General features: G+C 43.1%; 1 protein-coding gene and 2 non-coding genes across 3 annotated transcripts; all 3 read right to left on the bottom strand.

Annotated features, from left to right (window-relative positions):
- Nucleotides 1-10,968: 10,968 nt before the first annotated feature.
- On the bottom strand, nucleotides 10,969-13,545 carry LOC124047939 (60S ribosomal protein L37). The gene is made up of 4 exons (XM_046368288.1): nucleotides 13,389-13,545; nucleotides 12,576-12,711; nucleotides 12,052-12,136; nucleotides 10,969-11,081 (listed from the first exon to the last, which is right to left on the bottom strand). The coding sequence occupies exons 1-4, from the start codon at nucleotides 13,389-13,391 to the stop codon at nucleotides 11,012-11,014; spliced, it is 294 nt and encodes a 97-aa protein (XP_046224244.1). The 5' UTR covers nucleotides 13,392-13,545; the 3' UTR covers nucleotides 10,969-11,011.
- LOC123989651 lies at nucleotides 12,292-12,370 on the bottom strand. Its single transcript, XR_006830606.1, has one exon. It is a non-coding gene; the product is annotated as a small nucleolar RNA SNORD72 (small nucleolar RNA).
- LOC123989652 lies at nucleotides 12,783-12,863 on the bottom strand. The gene has a single exon (XR_006830607.1). It is a non-coding gene; the product is annotated as a small nucleolar RNA SNORD72 (small nucleolar RNA).
- Nucleotides 13,546-21,959: the final 8,414 nt, after the last annotated feature.

The raw sequence follows: 21,959 nt of genomic DNA, 5'->3' as shown, positions 1-21,959 counted from the left end.
AGCGGTCTGAGACGACCGGCAGGAGGAGAGTTACCCGACTTAGTCTGCGCGCAGTCCGAACAAGCAGCCACGAAACGGCGCGTGTCACGCTCCTGAGTCGGCCACCAAAAGCGCTGGCGAATAGACGCAAGAGTGCCTCGAACACCGGGATGACCAGCTAACTTGGCAGAGTGAGCCCACTGAAGAACAGCCAGACGAGTGGAAACAGGAACGAAAAGGAGGTTACTAGGACAAGCGCGGCGACGCAGTGTGCGTGAGTGCTTGCTTAACCTGTCTTTCAATTCCCCAGACTGTTAACCCGACAACACGCCCATAAGGAAGAATCCCCTCGGGATCAGTAGAAGCCACAGAAGAACTAAACAGACGGGATAAGGCATTAGGCTTGGTGTTCTTGCTACCCGGACGGTAAGAAATCACAAACTCGAAACGAGCGAAAAACAACGCCCAACGAGCTTGACGGGCATTAAGTCGTTTGGCAGAACGGATGTACTCAAGGTTCTTATGGTCTGTCCAAACGACAAAAGGAACGGTCGCCCCCTCCAACCACTGTCGCCATTCGCCTAGGGCTAAGCGGATGGCGAGCAGTTCACGGTTACCCACATCATAGTTGCGCTCAGATGGCGACAGGCGATGAGAAAAATAAGCGCAAGGATGAACCTTATCGTCAGACTGGAAGCGCTGGGATAGAATGGCTCCCACGCCTACCTCTGAAGCGTCAACCTCGACAATGAATTGTCTAGTGACGTCAGGAGTAACGAGGATAGGAGCGGACGTAAAACGTTCTTTTAGAAGATCAAAAGCTCCCTGGGCGGAACCGGACCACTTAAAACACGTCTTGACAGAAGTAAGAGCTGTGAGAGGGGCAGCAACTTGACCGAAATTACGAATGAAACGCCGATAGAAATTAGCGAAACCTAAAAAGCGCTGCAACTCGACACGTGACCTTGGAACGGGCCAATCACTGACAGCTTGGACCTTAGCGGAATCCATCTGAATGCCTTCAGCGGAAATAACGGAACCGAGAAAAGTAACGGAGGAGACATGAAAAGAGCACTTCTCAGACTTTACGTAGAGACAATTCTCTAAAAGGCGCTGTAGAACACGTCGAACGTGCTGAACATGAATCTCGAGTGACGGAGAAAAAATCAGGATATCGTCAAGATAGACAAAAACAAAGATGTTCAGCATGTCTCTCAGAACATCATTAACTAATGCCTGAAAAACAGCTGGCGCATTGGCGAGACCAAACGGCAGAACCCGGTACTCAAAATGCCCTAACGGAGTGTTAAACGCCGTTTTCCACTCGTCCCCCTCTCTGATGCGCACGAGATGGTAAGCGTTACGAAGGTCCAACTTAGTAAAGCACCTGGCTCCCTGCAGAATCTCGAAGGCTGATGACATAAGGGGAAGCGGATAACGATTCTTAACCGTTATGTCATTCAGCCCTCGATAATCCACGCAGGGGCGCAGAGTACCGTCCTTCTTCTTAACAAAAAAGAACCCCGCCCCGGCCGGAGAGGAAGAAGGCACTATGGTACCGGCGTCAAGAGACACAGACAAATAATCCTCGAGAGCCTTACGTTCGGGAGCCGACAGAGAGTATAGTCTACCCCGAGGAGGAGTGGTCCCCGGAAGGAGATCAATACTACAATCATACGACCGGTGAGGAGGAAGGGAGTTGGCTCGGGACCGACTGAAGACCGTGCGCAGATCATGATATTCCTCCGGCACTCCTGTCAAATCGCCAGGTTCCTCCTGAGAAGTAGGGACAGAAGAAACGGGAGGGATGGCAGACATTAAACACTTCACATGACAAGAAACGTTCCAGGATAGGATAGAATTACTAGACCAATTAATAGAAGGATTATGACATACTAGCCAGGGATGACCCAAAACAACAGGTGTAAACGGTGAACGAAAAATCAAAAAAGAAATAGTCTCACTGTGGTTACCAGATACTGTGAGGGTTAAAGGTAGTGTCTCAAATCTGATACTGGGAAGATGACTACCATCTAAGGCGAACATGGGCGTAGGCTTCTCTAACTCTCTGAAAGGAATGTCATGTTTCCGAACCCATGCTTCGTCCATGAAACAACCCTCAGCCCCAGAGTCTATCAAGGCACTACATGTAGCACCCGAACCGGTCCAGCGTAGATGGACCGACAAAGTAGTACAGGATCTTGATGGAGAGACTTGAGTAGTTGCGCTCACCTGTAGCCCTCCGCTTACAGATGAGCTCTGGCTTTTACTGGACATGAATTAACAAAATGTCCAGCAACTCCGCAATAGAGGCACAGGCGGTTGGTGATCCTCCGTTCCCTCTCCTTAGTCGAGATGCGAATCCCTCCCAGCTGCATGGGCTCAGACTCTGAGCCAGAGGAGGGAGATGGTTGCGATGCGGAGCAGGGAAACACCGTTGATGCGAGCTCTCTTCCACGAGCCCGGTGACGAAGATCTACCCGTCGTTCTATGCGGATGGCGAGAGCAATCAAAGAGTCCACATCTGAAGGAACCTCCCGGGAGAGAATCTCATCCTTAACCACTGCGTGGAGTCCCTCCAGAAAACGAGCGAGCAGCGCCGGCTCGTTCCACTCACTAGAGGCAGCAAGAGTGCGAAACTCAATAGAATAATCCGTTATGGACCGTTCACCTTGGCATAAGGAAGCCAGGGCCCTAGAAGCCTCCCTACCAAAAACTGAACGGTCAAAACCCGAATCATCTCCTCTTTAAAGTTCTGGAACTTGTTAGAGCAATCAGCCCTTGCCTCCCAGATAGCTGTGCCCCATTCTCGAGCCCGGCCAGTAAGGAGTGAAATGACGTAAGCAACCCGAGCTCTCTCTAGAGTATGTGTTGGGTTGGAGAGAGAACACAATCTCACACTGCGTGAGAAAGGAGCGGCACTCAGTGGGCTGCCCGGAGTAGCAAGGTGGGTTATTAACCCTAGGTTCTGGAGGCTCGGCAGGCCAGGAAGTAACAGGTGGCACGAGACGTAGACTCTGGAACTGTCCAGAGAGGTCGGAAACCTGAGCGGCCAGGTTCTCCACGGCATGGCGAGCAGCAGACAATTCCTGCTCGTGTCTGCCGAGCATGGCTCCTTGGATCTCGACGGCAGTGTAACGAGCGTCTGAAGTCGCTGGGTCCATTCCTTGGTCGGTTCCTTCTGTCATGCAGGTGAAAGAGGACCCAAAAGCGACTTGGCGAAAACAGAGTCTTTAATCCAGTAAAGTAAATACAATCAAAAAAAAACACAACTTTCACTCGAAATGACGAGGACAAACTGGAGACTCGATCTTGAACAGCAGGTGAACAGCAGGTTGCCTCGGGAAGGCACTTGAACCAGACAGACTCAGACACCTGCTCACCACGCAGCATCTGAGGAAAACACGACACGACAGGGCGATACACAAACACAGCACGGTGAATACTAAACAAGGAACCGACAGGACAGGAACGGAACACAAAGGAAGAAATAGGGACTCTAATCAGGGGAAAGGATCGGGAACAGGTGTGGGAAGACTAAATGATTGATTAGGGGAATAGGAACAGCTGGGAGCAGGAACGGAACGATAGAGAGAAGAGAGAGCGAGAGAGTGAGAGAGGGAGGGGGAGAGAGAGGGATAGAAAGAGGGAAAGAACCTAATAAGACCAGCAGAGGGAAACGAATAGAATGGGAAGCACAGGGACAAGACAAGATAATAAATGACAAAACATGACATCTACACCATCTATATACACACGTGTCATTTACCACATAGAAGATTCATATGGGAGACAAGCCTCTACACCATCTATATACACACGTGTCATTTACCACATAGAAGATTCATATGGGAGACAAGCCTCTACACCATCTATATACACACGTGTCATTTACCACATAGAAGATTCATATGGGAGACAAGCCTCTACACCATCTATATACACACGTGTCATTTACCACATAGAAGATTCATATGGGAGACAAGCCTCTACACCATCTATATACACACGTGTCATTTACCACATAGAAGATTCATATGGGAGACAAGCCTCTACACCATCTATATACACACGTGTCATTTACCACATAGAAGATTCATATGGGAGACAAGCCTCTACACCATCTATATACACACGTGTCATTTACCACATAGAAGATTCATATGGGAGACAAGCCTCTACACCATCTATATACACACGTGTCATTTACCACATAGAAGATTCATATGGGAGACAAGCCTCTACACCATCTATATACACACGTGTCATTTACCACATAGAAGATTCATATGGGAGACAAGCCTCTACACCATCTATATACACACGTGTCATTTACCACATAGAAGATTCATATGGGAGACAAGCCTCTACACCATCTATATACACACGTGTCATTTACCACATAGAAGATTCATATGGGAGACAAGCCTCTACACCATCTATATACACACGTGTCATTTACCACATAGAAGATTCATATGGGAGACAAGCCTCTACACCATCTATATACACACGTGTCATTTACCACATAGAAGATTCATATGGGAGACAAGCCTCTACACCATCTATATACACACGTGTCATTTACCACATAGAAGATTCTTATGGGAGACAAGCCTCTACACCATCTATACACACACGTGTCATTTACCACATAGAAGATTCATATGGGAGACAAGCCTCTACACCATCTATATACACACGTGTCATTTACCACATAGAAGATTCATATGGGAGACAAGCCTCTACACCATCTATATACACACGTGTCATTTACCAAATAGAAGATTCATATGGGAGACAAGCCTCTACACACCATCTATATACACACGTGTCATTTACCACATAGAAGATTCATATGGGAGACAAGCCTCTACACCATCTATATACACACGTGTCATTTACCACATAGAAGATTCATATGGGAGACAAGCCTCTACACCATCTATATACACACGTGTCATTTACCACATAGAAGATTCATATGGGAGACAAGCCTCTACACCATCTATATACACACGTGTCATTTACCACATAGAAGATTCATATGGGAGACAAGCCTCTACACCATCTATATACACACGTGTCATTTACCACATAGAAGATTCATATGGGAGACAAGCCTCTACACCATCTATATACACACGTGTCATTTACCACATAGAAGATTCATATGGGAGACAAGCCTCTACACCATCTATATACACACGTGTCATTTACCACATAGAAGATTCATATGGGAGACAAGCCTCTACACCATCTATATACACACGTGTCATTTACCACATAGAAGATTCATATGGGAGACAAGCCTCTACACCATCTATATACACACGTGTCATTTACCACATAGAAGATTCATATGGGAGACAAGCCTCTACACCATCTATATACACACGTGTCATTTACCACATAGAAGATTCATATGGGAGACAAGCCTCTACACCATCTATATACACACGTGTCATTTACCACATAGAAGATTCATATGGGAGACAAGCCTCTACACCATCTATATACACACGTGTCATTTACCACATAGAAGATTCATATGGGAGACAAGCCTCTACACCATCTATATACACACGTGTCATTTACCACATAGAAGATTCATATGGGAGACAAGCCTCTACACCATCTATATACACACGTGTCATTTACCACATAGAAGATTCATATGGGAGACAAGCCTCTACACCATCTATATACACACGTGTCATTTACCACATAGAAGATTCATATGGGAGACAAGCCTCTACACCATCTATATACACACGTGTCATTTACCACATAGAAGATTCATATGGGAGACAAGCCTCTACACCATCTATATACACACGTGTCATTTACCACATAGAAGATTCATATGGGAGACAAGCCTCTACACCATCTATATACACACGTGTCATTTACCACATAGAAGATTCATATGGGAGACAAGCCTCTACACCATCTATATACACACGTGTCATTTACCACATAGAAGATTCATATGGGAGACAAGCCTCTACACCATCTATATACACACGTGTCATTTACCACATAGAAGCTAAATATTTGTACAATTTAATTATAGGTAGCCCTTTTTCTTTTATTCCAGGCTTTATCTAAATATTCTGCAAACGGAAATACACAATGGACAAAAAAATATGTCATCATTTGCCACATGTTTTAAAATGTATTTGAACCTTTATTTAACTAGTCAAGTCAGAGTATATCTGGTGGGCTTTCTGGAATAAGAGCAAGTGTATATCGTGGTAGAAAGGGCAATAGAGGATAAAATTATTTTAATTCTCTATTTCTTCAAGGTCACAATAGTTACATAGTCTTTCCACTTCCATTTCATCACAATACCGACCTGAGCTCCAAACATGAAAAGCTTGTCAGCCCCCAACGTGAACAAACCTGTTTTGTTAATGTTTAGTTGCTTATTTATTTGAGGAACTTACCTCTTTAAAAATGTTGGCTTAGTGGATACAACCTTTCTCCCTGTCAGTCTTTTTTGCTCATGTTTATCAAGGGTGGCAATAATTTCAGAGGTGACTATATGTGATGTGTGTGATCAACAGTCAACTCAATAGCCTATTGAGCAACTATGGGGATTACCAGTGAGCCTGCCCTGCTGGTTCTGCTTTTCTTAAAGACTCGTTTCCAGTTTCATAGAACTCTAATGTCAGAGAGCAAGCATGTGTGAGTGGGCTGGAGAAGGTTACTACTGTTTTCTTTCCAACATGATCCATGCCTGTGCAGTTGGCTAGTCTACTAGTGCTGCCGCCCCGGATATCATATGGCATCGGTTTGATCCCTGGTCTTGCCACTCATTTTCTGTGCCCCGCTCACCTGTCTACCATACACATTTAGGAACCACTGCTCTAAGAGCCCTCTCAGTAGACTTGGGGGTGATGTTCAGCCCCCATATCGCCAATTGGGATGTTGGGGTATTTCCCAAAGTGAGGTCAATAACTCTGAGTCTATTCTTGAAGGTTCAGGATTTTAGAATTTGTCCAGAGGTGGCCCATATACTACCCACCACTGCGACCTGTAAGCTCTCGTTGGCTGGCCCTCGCTTCATACTCGTCGCCAAACCCACTAACTCCAGGTCATCTACAAGACCCTGCTAGGTAAAGTCCCCCTTATCTCAGTCCGCTGGTCACCATAGCAGCACCCACCAGTAGCACGCGCTCCAGCAAGTATATCTCTCTGGTCACCCCCAAAACCAATTCTTCCTTTGGCCGCCTTTCCTTCCAGTTCTCTGCTGCCAATGACTGGAACAATATTTTTTTACAACACAACCCTGATCTCTCCTTCTCCACAACTTTGTCCCTGATCTGTTGGGTCTTCATGGTGCCGCTTGCTTGTTGGTGCCCCTTGCTTAGTGGTGTTGCAGACTCTGGGGCCTTTCAGAACAGGTGTATACTGAGATTGTGTGACAGATCAAGTGACACTTAGATTGCACACAGCTGGACTTTATTGAACTAATTATGTGACTTCTGAAGGTAATTGGTTGCACCAGATCTTATTTAGGGGCTTCATATCAAAAGGGAGAATAACATATGCACACCCCACTTTTCCCTTTTTATTTTTGTGTACCAATTTGTATATCAACAACATTGGGGATCTTATTGAAAGAGTGGATGTTAATTTTTATGCAGATGATACTGTTCTTTATTCAAGTGGTAGTAGTTCATCTTTAGCTTTTGAAAATGCCCAAAGAGCATTTAACATCATACAACAGAAACAGTATGATTTAAAGCTGATTCTAAATTTGGGTAAAACAAAATACATTGTGTTTTCAAATGCCAGGCATGTTACAAATCATGTCATTGCTACATTTCCTGGACACACTATAGAGCAAGCTAAAGTGTACAAATATTTGGGTGTGTGGGTTGATGATAAGCTGAGCTGCACTGTGCATGTAGAGAACTTGATAAGGAAGCTCAAGCTGAAAATAGGATTTTATTACCGGCATAAGGCTTGTTTTTCATTTGAGGCCAGGAAGGAGCTGGTACGATGTACATTACTGTCGGTTTTAGATTTTAGTGATGCTATTTATATGCAGGCCTCAGCCACTACCCTGAGAGCACTTGATTCAGTGCATCATGCAGGTTCATTACAAATCAGAAACGTCTAACACATCATTGTGATCTCTACAACGCTGTTGCGTGGACGTCATTGACCTTGCGCAGACTTAAACACTGGTATACACTGATTTATAAGGCTATATTGGGTAAAATGCCATTTTATCTCTGTTCTTTTTTAGTCAGGTCAGTAAATAAATGTAAATTAGGGTCCCATTCTGATTTGCTTCTAACAGTACCAAAAATTAGAACAGGTCATGGTAGAAATAGTTTTAGTTACTTAGCACTGTGGTGCTGGAATTCTCTCCTGAACATTTTAAAATGTGATGATCTAGTTTCGTTGGTGGAGTTTAAACACTTGATCGATGTATATATCACACAAATGCACACACAATCCTATACACAATGCACATTTGTGCAAGCAAGCACACACAGACACCATACAGAGGGATCAGCATTTGGCTTAGTATACCAAATCAAACATGGTTAGAATGAACCTAGATAATGTGTGCATGGTTGAAGTGATGACGCATCTAGAGTGTAAAAGGGAAAGTGGCACTCAGTACAGTGACAGGGTTTCCAGGATTATTTCCAGCAACATTGCAAATAGTTTAGAGACTGAGGGACAGGGTCTGGTACTGCTCCAGTTCTCCCTGTCAGAATAAGCAACAGAGGACTTGGAAAGCATATCAACTCCTGTAGAAATGGCACTATGGTTATTGTGAATAGCCTAATTTGTTCCTTTAATGCCGCTTTCTAGTAAGTTTATACAAATGGTCATCTACAATTCTGATAGACTGGAGACTGTCAGAAAACATGGTTGTAACCTTAATGTGGTTGTTATTCCATTGGTTACCTCGAGGCAGATGCCCCAGGCATCACACTCATTGAATATGGCACTTTTAAATGTTAGCGCAATCACTAGTAAAACCTTTCCCATGAATGACCTTATTACTGAGTGCAAAGTTAACTGCATGTTTCTCACTGAAACATGGCTATCAGACCCTATTGCTGCTCTTACTGAAGCCCCCCCCCCACTACAGCTTTTCATACTCTATCAGAAAAAGGGGTGGGACAGCCTATATTTTTACTAATGCTCTCAGCTGTATGGACATTCTGTTTGGCGACTGGGTTTAGGACCCATTTAACCGGTCGAGTTGTCACCCTTGAACAGAACTCACAAGAAATCATATGTGGCATTCCACAAGGTTTGATTTTGGGTCTGGTACAGTTCAGTTTATATGTTAACCCTTTGGCAGTGTTAGGATTTTAACAAAGAAATTACTGTTCTTGTGATTTAAATACTTGGATGGCTCACAACTTCCTCCAGATAAATCAAGACAAGACCATGGTACTCATTGTGGGAGCCAAACCGCTGAGAATCTAGCTGCACATTTTCATTCACAGACAATGAAGATACCAGGTAAAAAAAAATCTAGGCGTTATTTTAGATTCTGAACTTAATTTCAAATCACACATTAGGAACGTGACCAAGGAAGGAAGTACAGTTCCCGCTCAGCCCAGTCAAAACTGTTCGCTGCTCTGGCCCCCCAATGGTGGAACAAACTCCCTCATGACGCCAGGACAGCGGAGTCAATCACCACCTTCCGGAGACACCTGAAACCCCACCTCTTTAAGGAATACCTAGGATAGAATAAAGTCATCCTTCTACCCCCCCCCCCCCTTAAAAGATTTAGATGCACTATTGTAAAGTGGCTGTTCCACTGGATGTCATAAGGTGAATGCACCAATTTGTAAGTCGCTCTGGATAAGAGCGTCTGCTAAATGACTTAAATGTAAATGTATGGTCTACCCACGAAAGCTATCGGTCAAGTGCAAAACAGAGAATGTGGAGCACAGGTACTGATCAAGGCCATACGGAGAGCACACATTACACCGGTTTCAAGGTCTCTGCACTGGCTGCCTGTGAGTTCTAGAATACATTAAGATTCTTAAAACCAATCCACAATTTTGCACCACAAAACATGTCAAGACAATTTAAAAGCATATGTACCCAGTAGTTCCCTCAGGCACGGGCCAAAGCCTAGGACCAATAGGCAGCCTTCAGTTATGCCCCCAGGCTCTGGAACAGCCTGTCAAGAGTACCCGAGGGGGGCAAAAACTATGGACATGAGATCTAACATCATTTCAGCTGTTTAGTCATTCAGTGTCATTTTTAATTAGACAAGTCATTTAAGAACAAATTGTTATTTACAATGACAGCCTACCCCGGGCCAATTGTGCACCACCCTATGGGCCTCCCAACCACAGCCAGATGTGATACAGCCTGGATTTGAACCAGGGACTGTAGTGACACCTCTTGCACCGAGATTCAGTGCCTTAGGCCACTGCACCACTGGGGAGTGTTTGTTTTTCCCAGTAAAGCATATCCTGTTGCAGTCCATGTCTGAAATGTGCTGTATAAATACAGCTTGATTTGATAATCACATATCTGAACACATAACCAATAAAATTGGATTTGACTTGGAACCTAAAGCTTTTGCACTTGAAATGCCAGGATTGTGAGTTTGTTTACCAGGACCACCCATACTTACATGTATGCATGACTAAGTCAATTTGGTTAAGAAGTCTGCTAAAGGGCATATTTTATAATCTCACCACAGAACTATAAAAACAGTTCTTATCCATACCATGTACATGGCCGTTAGAGGCTGTCAACCAATGATTAAAGCAGTGGCATGGTAATGACTGCTTGCACTAAATTGGAGCAAAAGTACAAGTAGACAGAAAAACCTGTTTTTAAAAAATGTAAAAAGGCAGGATAAGAAAATATTTTTTCAATTGGGATTGGTTGAACCCCAGTGCACTGCACAGTTCACACTTATCTGTTGTGGAAAGAATTAATGGATGATTCATGTTATACGGAGAAAAAATCCAGACGACTCAAAACTATCAACAGCACATTTATTTAAACAAGTAAATTCAAAGTGTGTCTAGGACGAGCTGGAGGCAGCCACTGCAGCACGCTTAGGCTTTGGGGTGGTCCCTTCCCGGAACCCATTCCTGTAAAGGATGGGGAAAGAAAACATGTGTACATTATGTAGAAGACTTTAATTGTAACCTTATGCATCACCTAAGGTAATAAGCAACATTTCTGACAGTCACTAAGGTGGTCTTCACAGTTTGTGGTGTTATTTGTGGAAGTCTGTTGGATGCATCCGCTAGTGCTGATCCAACTACGTGAAAGATGGCCATAAACAGATGTGGCAGAATACGTTGTTCTACATGGCTCCTAGGTCAGTGGTTTTCAGAACTCTTCTCAGGGACCCCTATGTCACAACTGATGGGGCAGTGAAGCTTACTTTAGTAAAGATCTTTATTTTTTAAATAATCCGGCGTCATCAGTTCAGACATTTATTTTGTGACATATTTGGCAAGCTCATTTCCGCTAGCATTATTTCAAAGCAACAGTTGTAACAGCGCAAACAGGGGGATAGCAGTGGCTTATTGGCCACAACCAGACTCAAATCGAATCAAATATAACAGAGCATTAACAACCACAATTGAACTCACATTGTAGAATGACCTGCATGTCTTTAGCATGTGATCAACTAAGGCCCTTAAGAGCCAGTCCTGCAGGTTTTCATTTCTCCACAGAGGGTCGAGTGTCTGCTGGTTCTTCCCCCACCCTAACTAATGAATCATTCAAGGTCACCAATTAGTAAAGAAACTCCTCAAAAAAAAAACCTGCAGACACTGCCCTCCGTGGAATGAGTTTGACACCCCTGCACTAATGTTAACGGTTGGCTGGAGTCCACACAAACCAGGGTAGCAGTGAGAGTACAGGAAACAGGAATAAACGCTTTGAAAGGGGAATAGCGGCCAACTTGAACTTGTCCAGTAAGAATGCAATTTTCAGATCCAAACATTTTACCATGTGCCCTACTGAATGACCTTGGTTTTCCAGGAAATGAAGAAAAAGGAAAATAATCTCAGCAGTACTGTGTACCGCTGGCTTTATATGAGTGCTCACCTGAATCTGCGGTAGACGACTCGCAGGTGTCTCAGGCGGCCAGACCCAGTGGTGTTCCTCCTCTTGGCCTTAGCGCTCCAGTTGTCTACAGAAAGACACAAAAAGGTAAACAAAAATTGTCACAAAGCAGGATCAAAGGTTTAAGGCAAACATTCCCAAATATCCTCACTCCTGTCAACAGATGTGGGGGCACACATTATGGAAAGAGCTGTCAACCAAAGTGCATACTTGGAGGTTGGGGTCTCGTCTCAGTCACAAAGAAAGAATCACTGAAATTCATATGTTCAGACATTTGTATTGAAAACATCATTGACGAGACACTGGGCAGTAAACATTAATTGTGTGATGCTGCATGCACGTGTCAAATATTCTAACAAGTCAACAAGGTAAGAAGTAAAAGACAATGCAGTAACAACCCTCATTATTCAACAAGTTTAGACAGAATGCCCACAGGTCTGACATCTTGTTTACAATATAGCACTTTTTACAATGATTCAATTGATTGTTCAAGGAATGGCACTTACACCTTCTCTTGCGTTTCTCGGGATACCCACACTTCCCGCAGGACGACTTCTGCAGGTGGTAAGCCTTGGAGCCACAGCGACGGCACAGAGCGTGCGTCTTATTACGCCGCTTTCCAAAGGACGATGTACCCTTCGTCTGAAACACACAAGGTCCATAATTTAGCCAACGATCTTTGTCATCCAGTGAGAATGACCGGAGAAGTCGGGATCATGTCTCAGCCAACAAGAGATAAAATCACTGAAATTCATGTGTAAAGACATTTGTATTGAAAACATAATTGACAAGACTAGTAATTATTTGCAGAGTGTCATTTGCCGCACTGCATGCTAAGATAATCAAGATGGACTACGAACGTTTCTAGTCAAATTCCTGGCAACTTAATTCAGTGTTTGCTAGAGGCAAGGTAGCTAACGTTAGCAATGCTTCCTTTGCTAGAAAGTAGACGTCAGCCATGTTAACTACCGGTAGATAGGCATTGAGCTAGCTAGATATATACATGTTCACATTTATTTAAGTCTCGTGAATAATGCATAGTAAATTCTTCATACCCGAAATGAAGTGTGCTTTAGTTGAAAGAGCACATTACTTTCCCGGTAGCAAGCTAACTAGCTGAATAGGCAAGATAGCCAGCAAGCTTTTAGGCAAGCAAACATTCAATGTTTCTATACACCATCTAACGTTGCATCAAAAACAATATCGATGAGAACCCATTATTTGTGATTACAAGTCGCAAATCGCAACAATGTATGGTAAAATAAACAGATACAGAAATAGATGTTGTACGATACATCTCTGACTATTTTTCCACTCACCATTTTCTTCTTATGGGTGGGTGAAAAGAGACCGGAAAAGCGTTTGGTGTTGCATTAAATCCCAATCGAGGTTGTTCCGGTGTAACAGTAAAATAAGCCCCCTTAATTAGGATAAGCGTTTATTTCAACAAATAGCCGACAGAGTACTAAGGATGTAAACATTGATTTTAATAAACTACTCATGGCAAATCCGATCAATTTGTTTTGTTGTTCATGTCAGGTACGGGCCATGTTTAAATACTTTAAAATGCATACGTCCTTCTCCACTGTTACACACATCCAATCATGTTGAATCAGTGATTACTCCAAGGAAGGGAAGAGGAAGAGGAAGAGGGAAGGATATAATTTTTAAAGTATTCTATCTGGGCCACTTCTAAAGTTTGCTTCTGAAATGGATATGAATTCACAGATTTCTTCCTTAGCCTATCAAGATAAGGAGTCCACAATGTTCGTCAATACAGAAGTCCTGCTTTGAAAGACTACAAAAGCGCAGTAGCATACAACGCAAATAATACATTTCAATCTGTCAATCAATGTCATATTGTGGTCATCATAGGTTATGTAAAAGTTCAATTAAAAAAATTAAAATAAATATTAATAACTGATGTGTTTGCAACGTCAAATGCTTTTGAGTGTAATATATATTTTTGCCACCAGATGTTGCCATTCAGCTGCTGGTGGCTAGAAGGGACAATGACCTAAAGCAGCTTCATCTCCTGTATGCTTTCCCTCATCTGAAACCAATTTAACTGTAAAGTTTAAGTGCATTCCTGCTGGGTATCAGCCACATTGCTATTCACAGATTTGTAAAGCGGAAGGAGAGGAAAATGACAGGGATCCATTCTGGATAAATGGACATGGACTCACTGAATGAGCATGTGATGTGGACTGACTTTCAGTTGAGTTTATGTTGTGAATTTAGTTTTTCAATGGCACAAACAGAATTATGTATATTTCTAACGTGTATATTGTGACATTATGCTCCTGAGAATTGTGTAAACATTGCTGTCTGTCTCTCTGACATTAAAAACAATGTTTAAATATTCAAATTCGATCTCCAGCTGTCCCATAGTAATGAACATATCGAGAGTCGGGGATGAGACCAGTGATGCCAGTTTAGCAATTTTGTTGCTAGATTTAGCAACTTTTCAGAGTACCCTAGCAACTTTTCAGAGTACCCTAGCAACTTTTCAGAGTACCCTAGCAACTTTTCAGAGTACCCTAGCAACTTTTCAGAGTACCCTAGCAACGTTTCAGAGTACCCTAGCAACTTTTCAGAGTACCCTAGCAACTTTTTTTCAAACAGCACCTAGCAACACATTTAGCTACTTTTAAAAATGTTTTGAAAAGTTACTCAAACACTAAAATGCATTTTCCCTCTAAATGACACAAAAACTATTTTTCTCTGTCACACACTCAGTCACAACACACGTGCCTGGCTGCAAAAGTGCATTGTGAGTGACATCAGCAGCAGACGCTTAGCTCGTGCACAGGCAGCAGCAGGCCAGCAGCAATTTCAGCTAATTGTAAATCATTGTTGGCTGACTGTAGCAGCAGTAGTGTGCGTTCGAGGAGACAAACCCAATGAATATATTTGGTCACAAATGTTTGATCTTGAACAGAATTTACAACATCAATCAACATGTCTCAATCAAAACTGTACATCCAGAAGTACAGAAAATAGTAGGAGTCTGTAGCTGAAGCCAGTAATTGGGGATGATTGTTGGGCATACTGTGAGTACTGCAAATCAGATATGCTTGCAAAAATGTATGACATCAAAAATAATAAGATAACTGCAAAAGAGCAGAAGCTACAATGGAGCCATTACGGAGCATTGTTCGCTGCTAGCATGCGAACATTTAGGTATGGCTTGCAAAGCTGCATTTTCATATTCCGTGACAGCAACAAACTTCCAAATGCACTGCACCAAGTGCACAGAAATATTAGGGGAGTATTGGCTCTTTATTTTCTCAAAAGAGTAACATCAGATGTGGGGAATGAGAAGTTCAGTCTCCTTTTGGTTGAGTCCACTGATGTCAGTGTCTCGAAATACCTGGGTGTGGTGATTCGGTATTTCAGTGCTAAAAAAATAAACGTTGTGTCCACCTTTCTTGGTCTGAATGAATTGGAGGGAGGCAATGACAGATCAATAGCAAAGGCGGCAGTTGAGTTTCTTGAGAAGTGTAACCTTAAAAAAGAGAATCTTCAGGGTATTGGCACTGATAATGCATCTGTGATGACTGAGGTGCACAAGACTTTAAAGGAAGAATGTGCATTGCCCAATTCAATACTCATTCGCTGTGTGTGCCATTCTTTACAATTGGCTGTCAGTGCAGCATCCAAAGAAACCATCCCTAGGAGTGTTGAGTACTTAATCAGGGAAACCTACAACTGGTTTTCCATTTCCCCAAAATGGCGCGAGGCGTACAAAGCAGTGTATGTTACCATTAATTGTGGCCAGAAACTCCTGCAGATCACCAAAGTGTGTGCCACACGTTGGCTATCGATTGAGCCTGCGGTAACTCATATATTGAGCCGGTGGGAAGAACTGAAACTCCACTTTGAGGTGACCAAGGCCAGTGAGCATTGCTACATGGTGGATGTGCTCCTCACCATGTACATGGACAAGACCAACTATGTGTCTACCTGACATTCTTGAAATCAATCCTGTCTGACGTACAAGTTGCAGTGAAGTCATTTGAGGGAGAGCAAACTGATCCTGTCAAGCTTTTGGACAATCTGGTACACCTCTTAACATCAATTTGCAGCAGAGTAGTCAACTCTATGGCAAAAATGGATGTCCTGAAGGATGCCATTGATGGACATCTCAGTCCATCACCATACCTTCGGTACCTTTTCGAGCACGGTGTACCAACTCAGTCTTGCGCCAGAGGACAAAAAGGTCATTCAGAGACGGTGCATCAACTACATTGTTGCTTTAAGCAAGGAGCCGCAAGCAAGGCTCCCAGACAACCTTGAAGCCTTGTGACACATGGCCTTGTTCAGTGTTAAGGAAACGCTAAAGCACAATAAAGACACCACTGAACTTATTAAAGTAGCTGAGCTACTGGGGTACCGGCCCCAAACAATTTATAAAATTGTTTCCCAATGGAGAAACATCCATCTGTTTTGGCGGGACTCAACTGAAAATACAGTCTAGTTTTGGAGTGAAGTCAATAACTACACGGACTCTTCTGGGTCAAATCCATTTGAAGAACTGTGCAAAGCTACCCTCTCCTTGCCACCCTCAAATGCGGAGTTTGAACGGCTGTTCAGCCAAATGAGTGTGGTCAAGTCAAAGTTAAGAATGTCACTGCACACTCTCAACTCCACACTCCTGGTGCGGTATGGACTGAAGCTGGCTGGTGATACCTGTTACCAGCATAAACTACCAGGAGAAGTTCAGCAGCAGTTTGGCACCACAGCAGCGTACAGCTTTAAGGCCACTCCATCCTCTACTGCTGGTTCCAGCCTTGTGACACTGCAGTTAGACAGTGAAGATGATTTCCTTGCCAATCTATGATTCATCATATTTACAGTACGTGGACTTTCTGGAACTGGTTGAGACACACAGCTGATGGTGGCAGTGTGCACTGCAGTGTGTGCGAGAACAGTGGCAATATCTAGAGGAAACCATTAAGCAGCTAGCCAGCCAAGCAGCACAGCAACCTGGAGAGAGATGCCTAGCACACATCATTATTTGAGTTAAGTTGCTTGTTCAATAAGATAGCATATATACCTTGTACCTATAATTGTTGATCAGTTAGGTAGCATGTTATCTAACTACCTATTGTCACTCCCTGACCTTAGAGATCCTTTTATGTCTCTATTTTGGTTTGGTACGGGAGTGAGTTGGGGTGGGCATTCTATGTTGTATTCTATGTTTTCTATTTCTGTGTGTTTGGCCGGGTGTGGTTCTCAATCAGAGGCAGCTGTCTATCGTTGTCTCTGATTGAGAACCATACTTAGGTAACCTTTTCCCACCTGTGTTTTGTAGGTAGCTGTTTTTGTTTACACCAGGCAGAACTGTTTCGGTCGTGCTGTGTTTTTTGTTATTTCAGTGTTAAGTTCAAATAAAAGTATGAGCACGTACCACGCTGTACCTTGGTCCTCTCCTTCCAACAGCCGTTACACCAATACACTGCTTAAAACTATATTTGTTCAGAATGTGTAGGTTTACTAGTTAAAAAGAAAATAAATAATGTGTACTTGTTCAATGAGTTCTTTCTAAATAACAATGTGTATTACTTTTACAAATAAAACTATATGCTAATGAACAAAATCTAAACTAACATGTCAAATCATATTTTTCAGAGATATTTTTCAATCTGAGTAACGTTATTGTGTATTCTACGTAATGATGTCATTGCACAATGACATAACAAGGTCAGCACGATTCAGATCTCTCCAGAGCTGTTTGCTCAGATTCAAGTCCGGGCTCTTGCTGGGCCACTCGGACATTCAGAGACTCGTCCCGAAGCCACTGCTGCATTGTCTTGGCTGTGTGCTAACAGTCATTGTCCTGTTATGGATGTATCCAAATAAATGTCACTAGAAAACAGCTTAAACTAATGCAAAGGCAGCTACTTTGCTCTTATTCTGGCTGTAAGTTGGCCGTAGAATGTCTCTAACAACCAAACCAATAGAACAAACGACCAGCCGGCTTGGGTAGCAACCCTAGGTTTGTGTCGGTACTATATCTTGTGGAAGAAGGAAATAGTATGAATGAATCAAGATAACATTTTTTTATTAAAATCTAGAAATCACATGTTGGTAACCCATTCTATAAGAACGATAATGCAGTCGAAGACCGCCTTTGGAGGATATATTTGCATGGTTAGCCAGCCTTCACTTGGCTCATCGCGCTCTAGCAACTCCTTGTGGTGGGCCGGGCACCTGCAGGCGGATTTCGAACGTCAGTTGAACAGTTTCCTCCGACACATTGGTGCAGCTGGCTTCCTGGTTAAGTGAGCGCGTGTTAAGAAGTGTGGTTTGGCATGTCATGTTTCGGAGGAAGCATGACTTGACTTTCACCTCTCCCGAGCCCGTTATGGAGTTGCACCGATGATACAAGATGGTAATCACGAAATTGGGGAGAAAAAGTTGGCAAAAAATATATAATCATTTGTTTATCACTTTTGTGTTTTCATCCAAATATTTGTTTCAAATAATTTAGTTGTTTTATTGCCCCGTATTTTTAGGATCAAAGATTGTTACATTTAACCACACCTACTGAGTTAATTGTAACATTTCACCTCTGACACTTTTGGTTTGAATTGTAAACGACTGGCATGTCCCAGAAACGTAGTTACAGTGAGTAATGGTAGCTGAGATATGAATGTTGTTTGAGTACAATTTTTTTGTTGTTGATTAAAAACATTTCATACAAACAATATATGTGTCTTAGCTACCATTACTCACTGTAACTATGTTACATTTAGCCCCAGTCTACCCTAGCTCAATTTCTTTCCCTCCCTATAGCCTTTTTAAGTAGGCCTATGCTCCCAAATAGTCCTTGAATAGCCTACTGAGAATATTCATCATTGATATTTAGGAATATGCCAATTCACTTTAAACATCTTATTGGGAAAGAGGAAATACACGTAGGCCTAGTGGTATGACATTTATATGGGGTGGGCCTACACACAGAGTACAAAACACATGGGATAGAAGTGTTGAGGGAAAATGATTCGGGACCAAAACGTCAACCTACAACCAAATACAACCTAGTCTAATCAAAAGAATGATGCAAGTGTGGATTTTGCAGGATGCTTTTTTTGTCATTAAGGAGGCTATAGTCTTTCTATAAGCTTTTTAAATGTTTCTTGTTTGTTTTATAAAATATAGACATTTGGAAATTAGAATGTCATTCCTTGTCAAAAGCTAGATTTTCCCTTTGTAAGGTTAATAGGAACTATTAGACATATAGGTGAAGACGGGTTTTTACTGGGCACTGATTTACTTGTGTGCCCATAGTTCCCAGTAAACACCCGTCTTCACCTATACCGATCCCCATTAACTGTTGCAAAAGCAGCAGCTACTCTTCCTGGGGTCCACACAAAGCAGCAGCTACTCTTCCTGGGGTCCACACAAAGCAGGAAGCATGGCATAATACAGAACATTAGGAAACAAGAACAGCTCAAGGACAGAACTACATTTATTTGAGCAATATGAGATGGAACGGAGTTCCACACATTATACCGTACGCTTTCTTGAATTTGATTTGGATTTGGGGACAGTGAAAAGACCCTTGGTGGAATGTCTGGTGGGGAAAGTGTGTGTCAGAGCTGTGTGTAAGTTGACTATGCAAACAATTTTGAAATTAACACATTAATGTTTCTTAGAAAAAGAAGAAGTGATGCAATCAGTCTCTCCTCAACTTTTAGCCAAGAGAGGCTGATTACGATGAAGAGCAAGACGTGCTGCTCTGTTCTGTGCTTAACTAGTTCTTTCCTTGCAGCACTGGACCACATGGCTAGACAATAATCAAAATTAGACAAAACTAGAGCCTGCAGAACTTGTCTTTTGGAGTGTGTGTCATATATGTGCTTTTCATCTCTTTATTACGGACAAACCTGTCCCCATCTTTACAACCATTGAATCTACATGTTTTGACCATGACAGTTTACAATCTAAGGTAAGGCAAAAGTAATTTTGTCTCCTCAATTTGTTCCAATCAAATCAAATTTCAAATCAAATGTATTTTTAAAGCCCTTCTTACATCAGCTGATACCTCAAAGTGCTGTACAGAAACCCAGCCTAAAACCCCAAACAGCTAGCAATGCAGGTGTAGAAGCACGGTGGCTAGGAAAAACTCCCTAGAAAGGCCAGAATCTAGAAAGAAACCTAGAGAGGAAACAGGCTATGAGGGGTGGCCAGTCCTCTTCTGGCTGTGCCGGGTGGAGATTATAACAGAACATGGCCAAGATGTTAAAATGTTCATAGATGACCAGCAGGGTCAAATAATAATAATCACAGTGGTTGTCGAGGGTGCAACAGGTCAGCACCTCAGGAGTAAATGTCAGTTGGCTTTTCATAGCCGATAATTTAGAGTAGCTTTACCGCTCCTGCTGTCTCTAGAGAGTTGAAAACTGCAGGTCTGGGACAGGTAGCGCGTCCGGTGAACAGGTCAGGGTTCCACAGCCGCAGGCAGAACAGTTGAAACTGGAGCAGCAGCACGGCGAGGTGGACTGGGGATAGCAAGGAGTCATCAGACCAGGTAGTCCTGAGGAATGGTCCTAGGGAACAGGTCCTCCAAGCGAGAGAAAGAAAGAAAGAAAGAGAGAATTAGAGAGAGCATACTAAAATTCACACAGGACACCGGACAAGACAGGAGAAATACTCCAGATATAACATACTGACCCTAGCCCCCCCGACACATAAACTACTGCAGCATAGATACTGGAGGCTGAGACAGGAGGGGTCGGGAGACACTGTGGCCCCATCCGACGATACCCCTGGACAGGGCCAAACAGGCAGGATATAACTCCAACCACTTTGCCAAAGCACAGCCCCACACCACTAGAGGGATATCTTCAACCACCAACTTACCATCCTGAGACAAGGCCGAGTATAGCCCACAAAGATCTCCACCACGGCACAACCCAAAGGGGGGCGCCAACCCAGACAGGAAGATCACGTCAGTGACTCAATCCACTCAAGTGACACACCCCTCCTAGGGACGGCATGGAAGAGCACCAGTAACTCAGCCCCTGTAATAGGGTTAGAGGCAGAGAATCCCAGTGGAGAGAGGGGAACTGGCCAGGCAGAGACAGCAAGGGCGGTTCGTTGCTCCAGTGCCTTTCCATTCACCTTGAGACCGAGTCTGCGTCTCTCACATGGGTAGGCAGACCATTCCATAAAAATGGAGCTCTATAGGAGAAAGCCCTGCCTCCAGCTGTTTGCTTAGAAATTCTAGGGACAGTTAGGAGGCCTGCGTTTGTGACCGTAGCGTATGTGTAGGTATGTACGGCAGGACCAAATCAGAAAGATAAGTAGGAGCAAGCCCATGTAATGCTTTGTAGGTTAGCAGTAAAACCTTAAAATCAGCCCTTGCCTTAACAGGAAGCCAGTGTAGAGAGGCTAACACTGGAGTAATATGATCCATTTTTTTGGTTCTAGTCAAGATTCTAGCAGCCGTGTTTAGTACTAACTGAAGTTTATTTAGTGCTTTATCCGGGTAGACAGAAAGTAGATCATTGCAGTAGCCTAACCTAGAAGTGACAAAAGCATGGATACATTTTTCTGCCTCATTTTTGGACAGAAAGTTTCTGAATTTTGCAATGTTACGTAGATGGAAAAAAGCTGTCCTTGAAACATTCTTGATATGTTCATCAAAAGAGAGATCAGTGTCCAGAGTAACGCCGAGGTCCTTCACAGTTTTATTTGAGACGACTGTACAACCATCAAGATTCATTGTCAGATTCAACAGAATATCTCTTTGTTTCTTGGGCCCTAGAACAAGCATCTCTGTTTTGTCTGAGTTTAAAAGTAGAACATTTGCAGCCATCCACTTCCTTAAAGCCACACCATTCATTACCAGATTCAGCTGAGGTCTAGAACTAAGGGAA

The sequence above is a fragment of the Oncorhynchus gorbuscha genome, linkage group LG11 (genome assembly GCF_021184085.1).
Source record: "Oncorhynchus gorbuscha isolate QuinsamMale2020 ecotype Even-year linkage group LG11, OgorEven_v1.0, whole genome shotgun sequence".
In the NCBI taxonomy this organism is placed as follows: domain Eukaryota; kingdom Metazoa; phylum Chordata; class Actinopteri; order Salmoniformes; family Salmonidae; genus Oncorhynchus; species Oncorhynchus gorbuscha.
Note: the sequence above shows the minus strand (reverse complement) of the source record. Positions and strands in the feature narration are given on the sequence as shown.

Bases quoted from the DNA above. Each gene is read 5' to 3' on its own strand.
- LOC124047939 (XM_046368288.1), bottom strand. The intron at 12,137-12,575 runs GTAAGTGCCATT...GTCTTTCTGTAG, and splicing joins CGAGAAACGCAAGAGAAGGT to ACAACTGGAGCGCTAAGGCC. The intron at 11,082-12,051 runs GTGAGCACTCAT...CATCCTTTACAG, and splicing joins GTCGTCTACCGCAGATTCAG to GAATGGGTTCCGGGAAGGGA.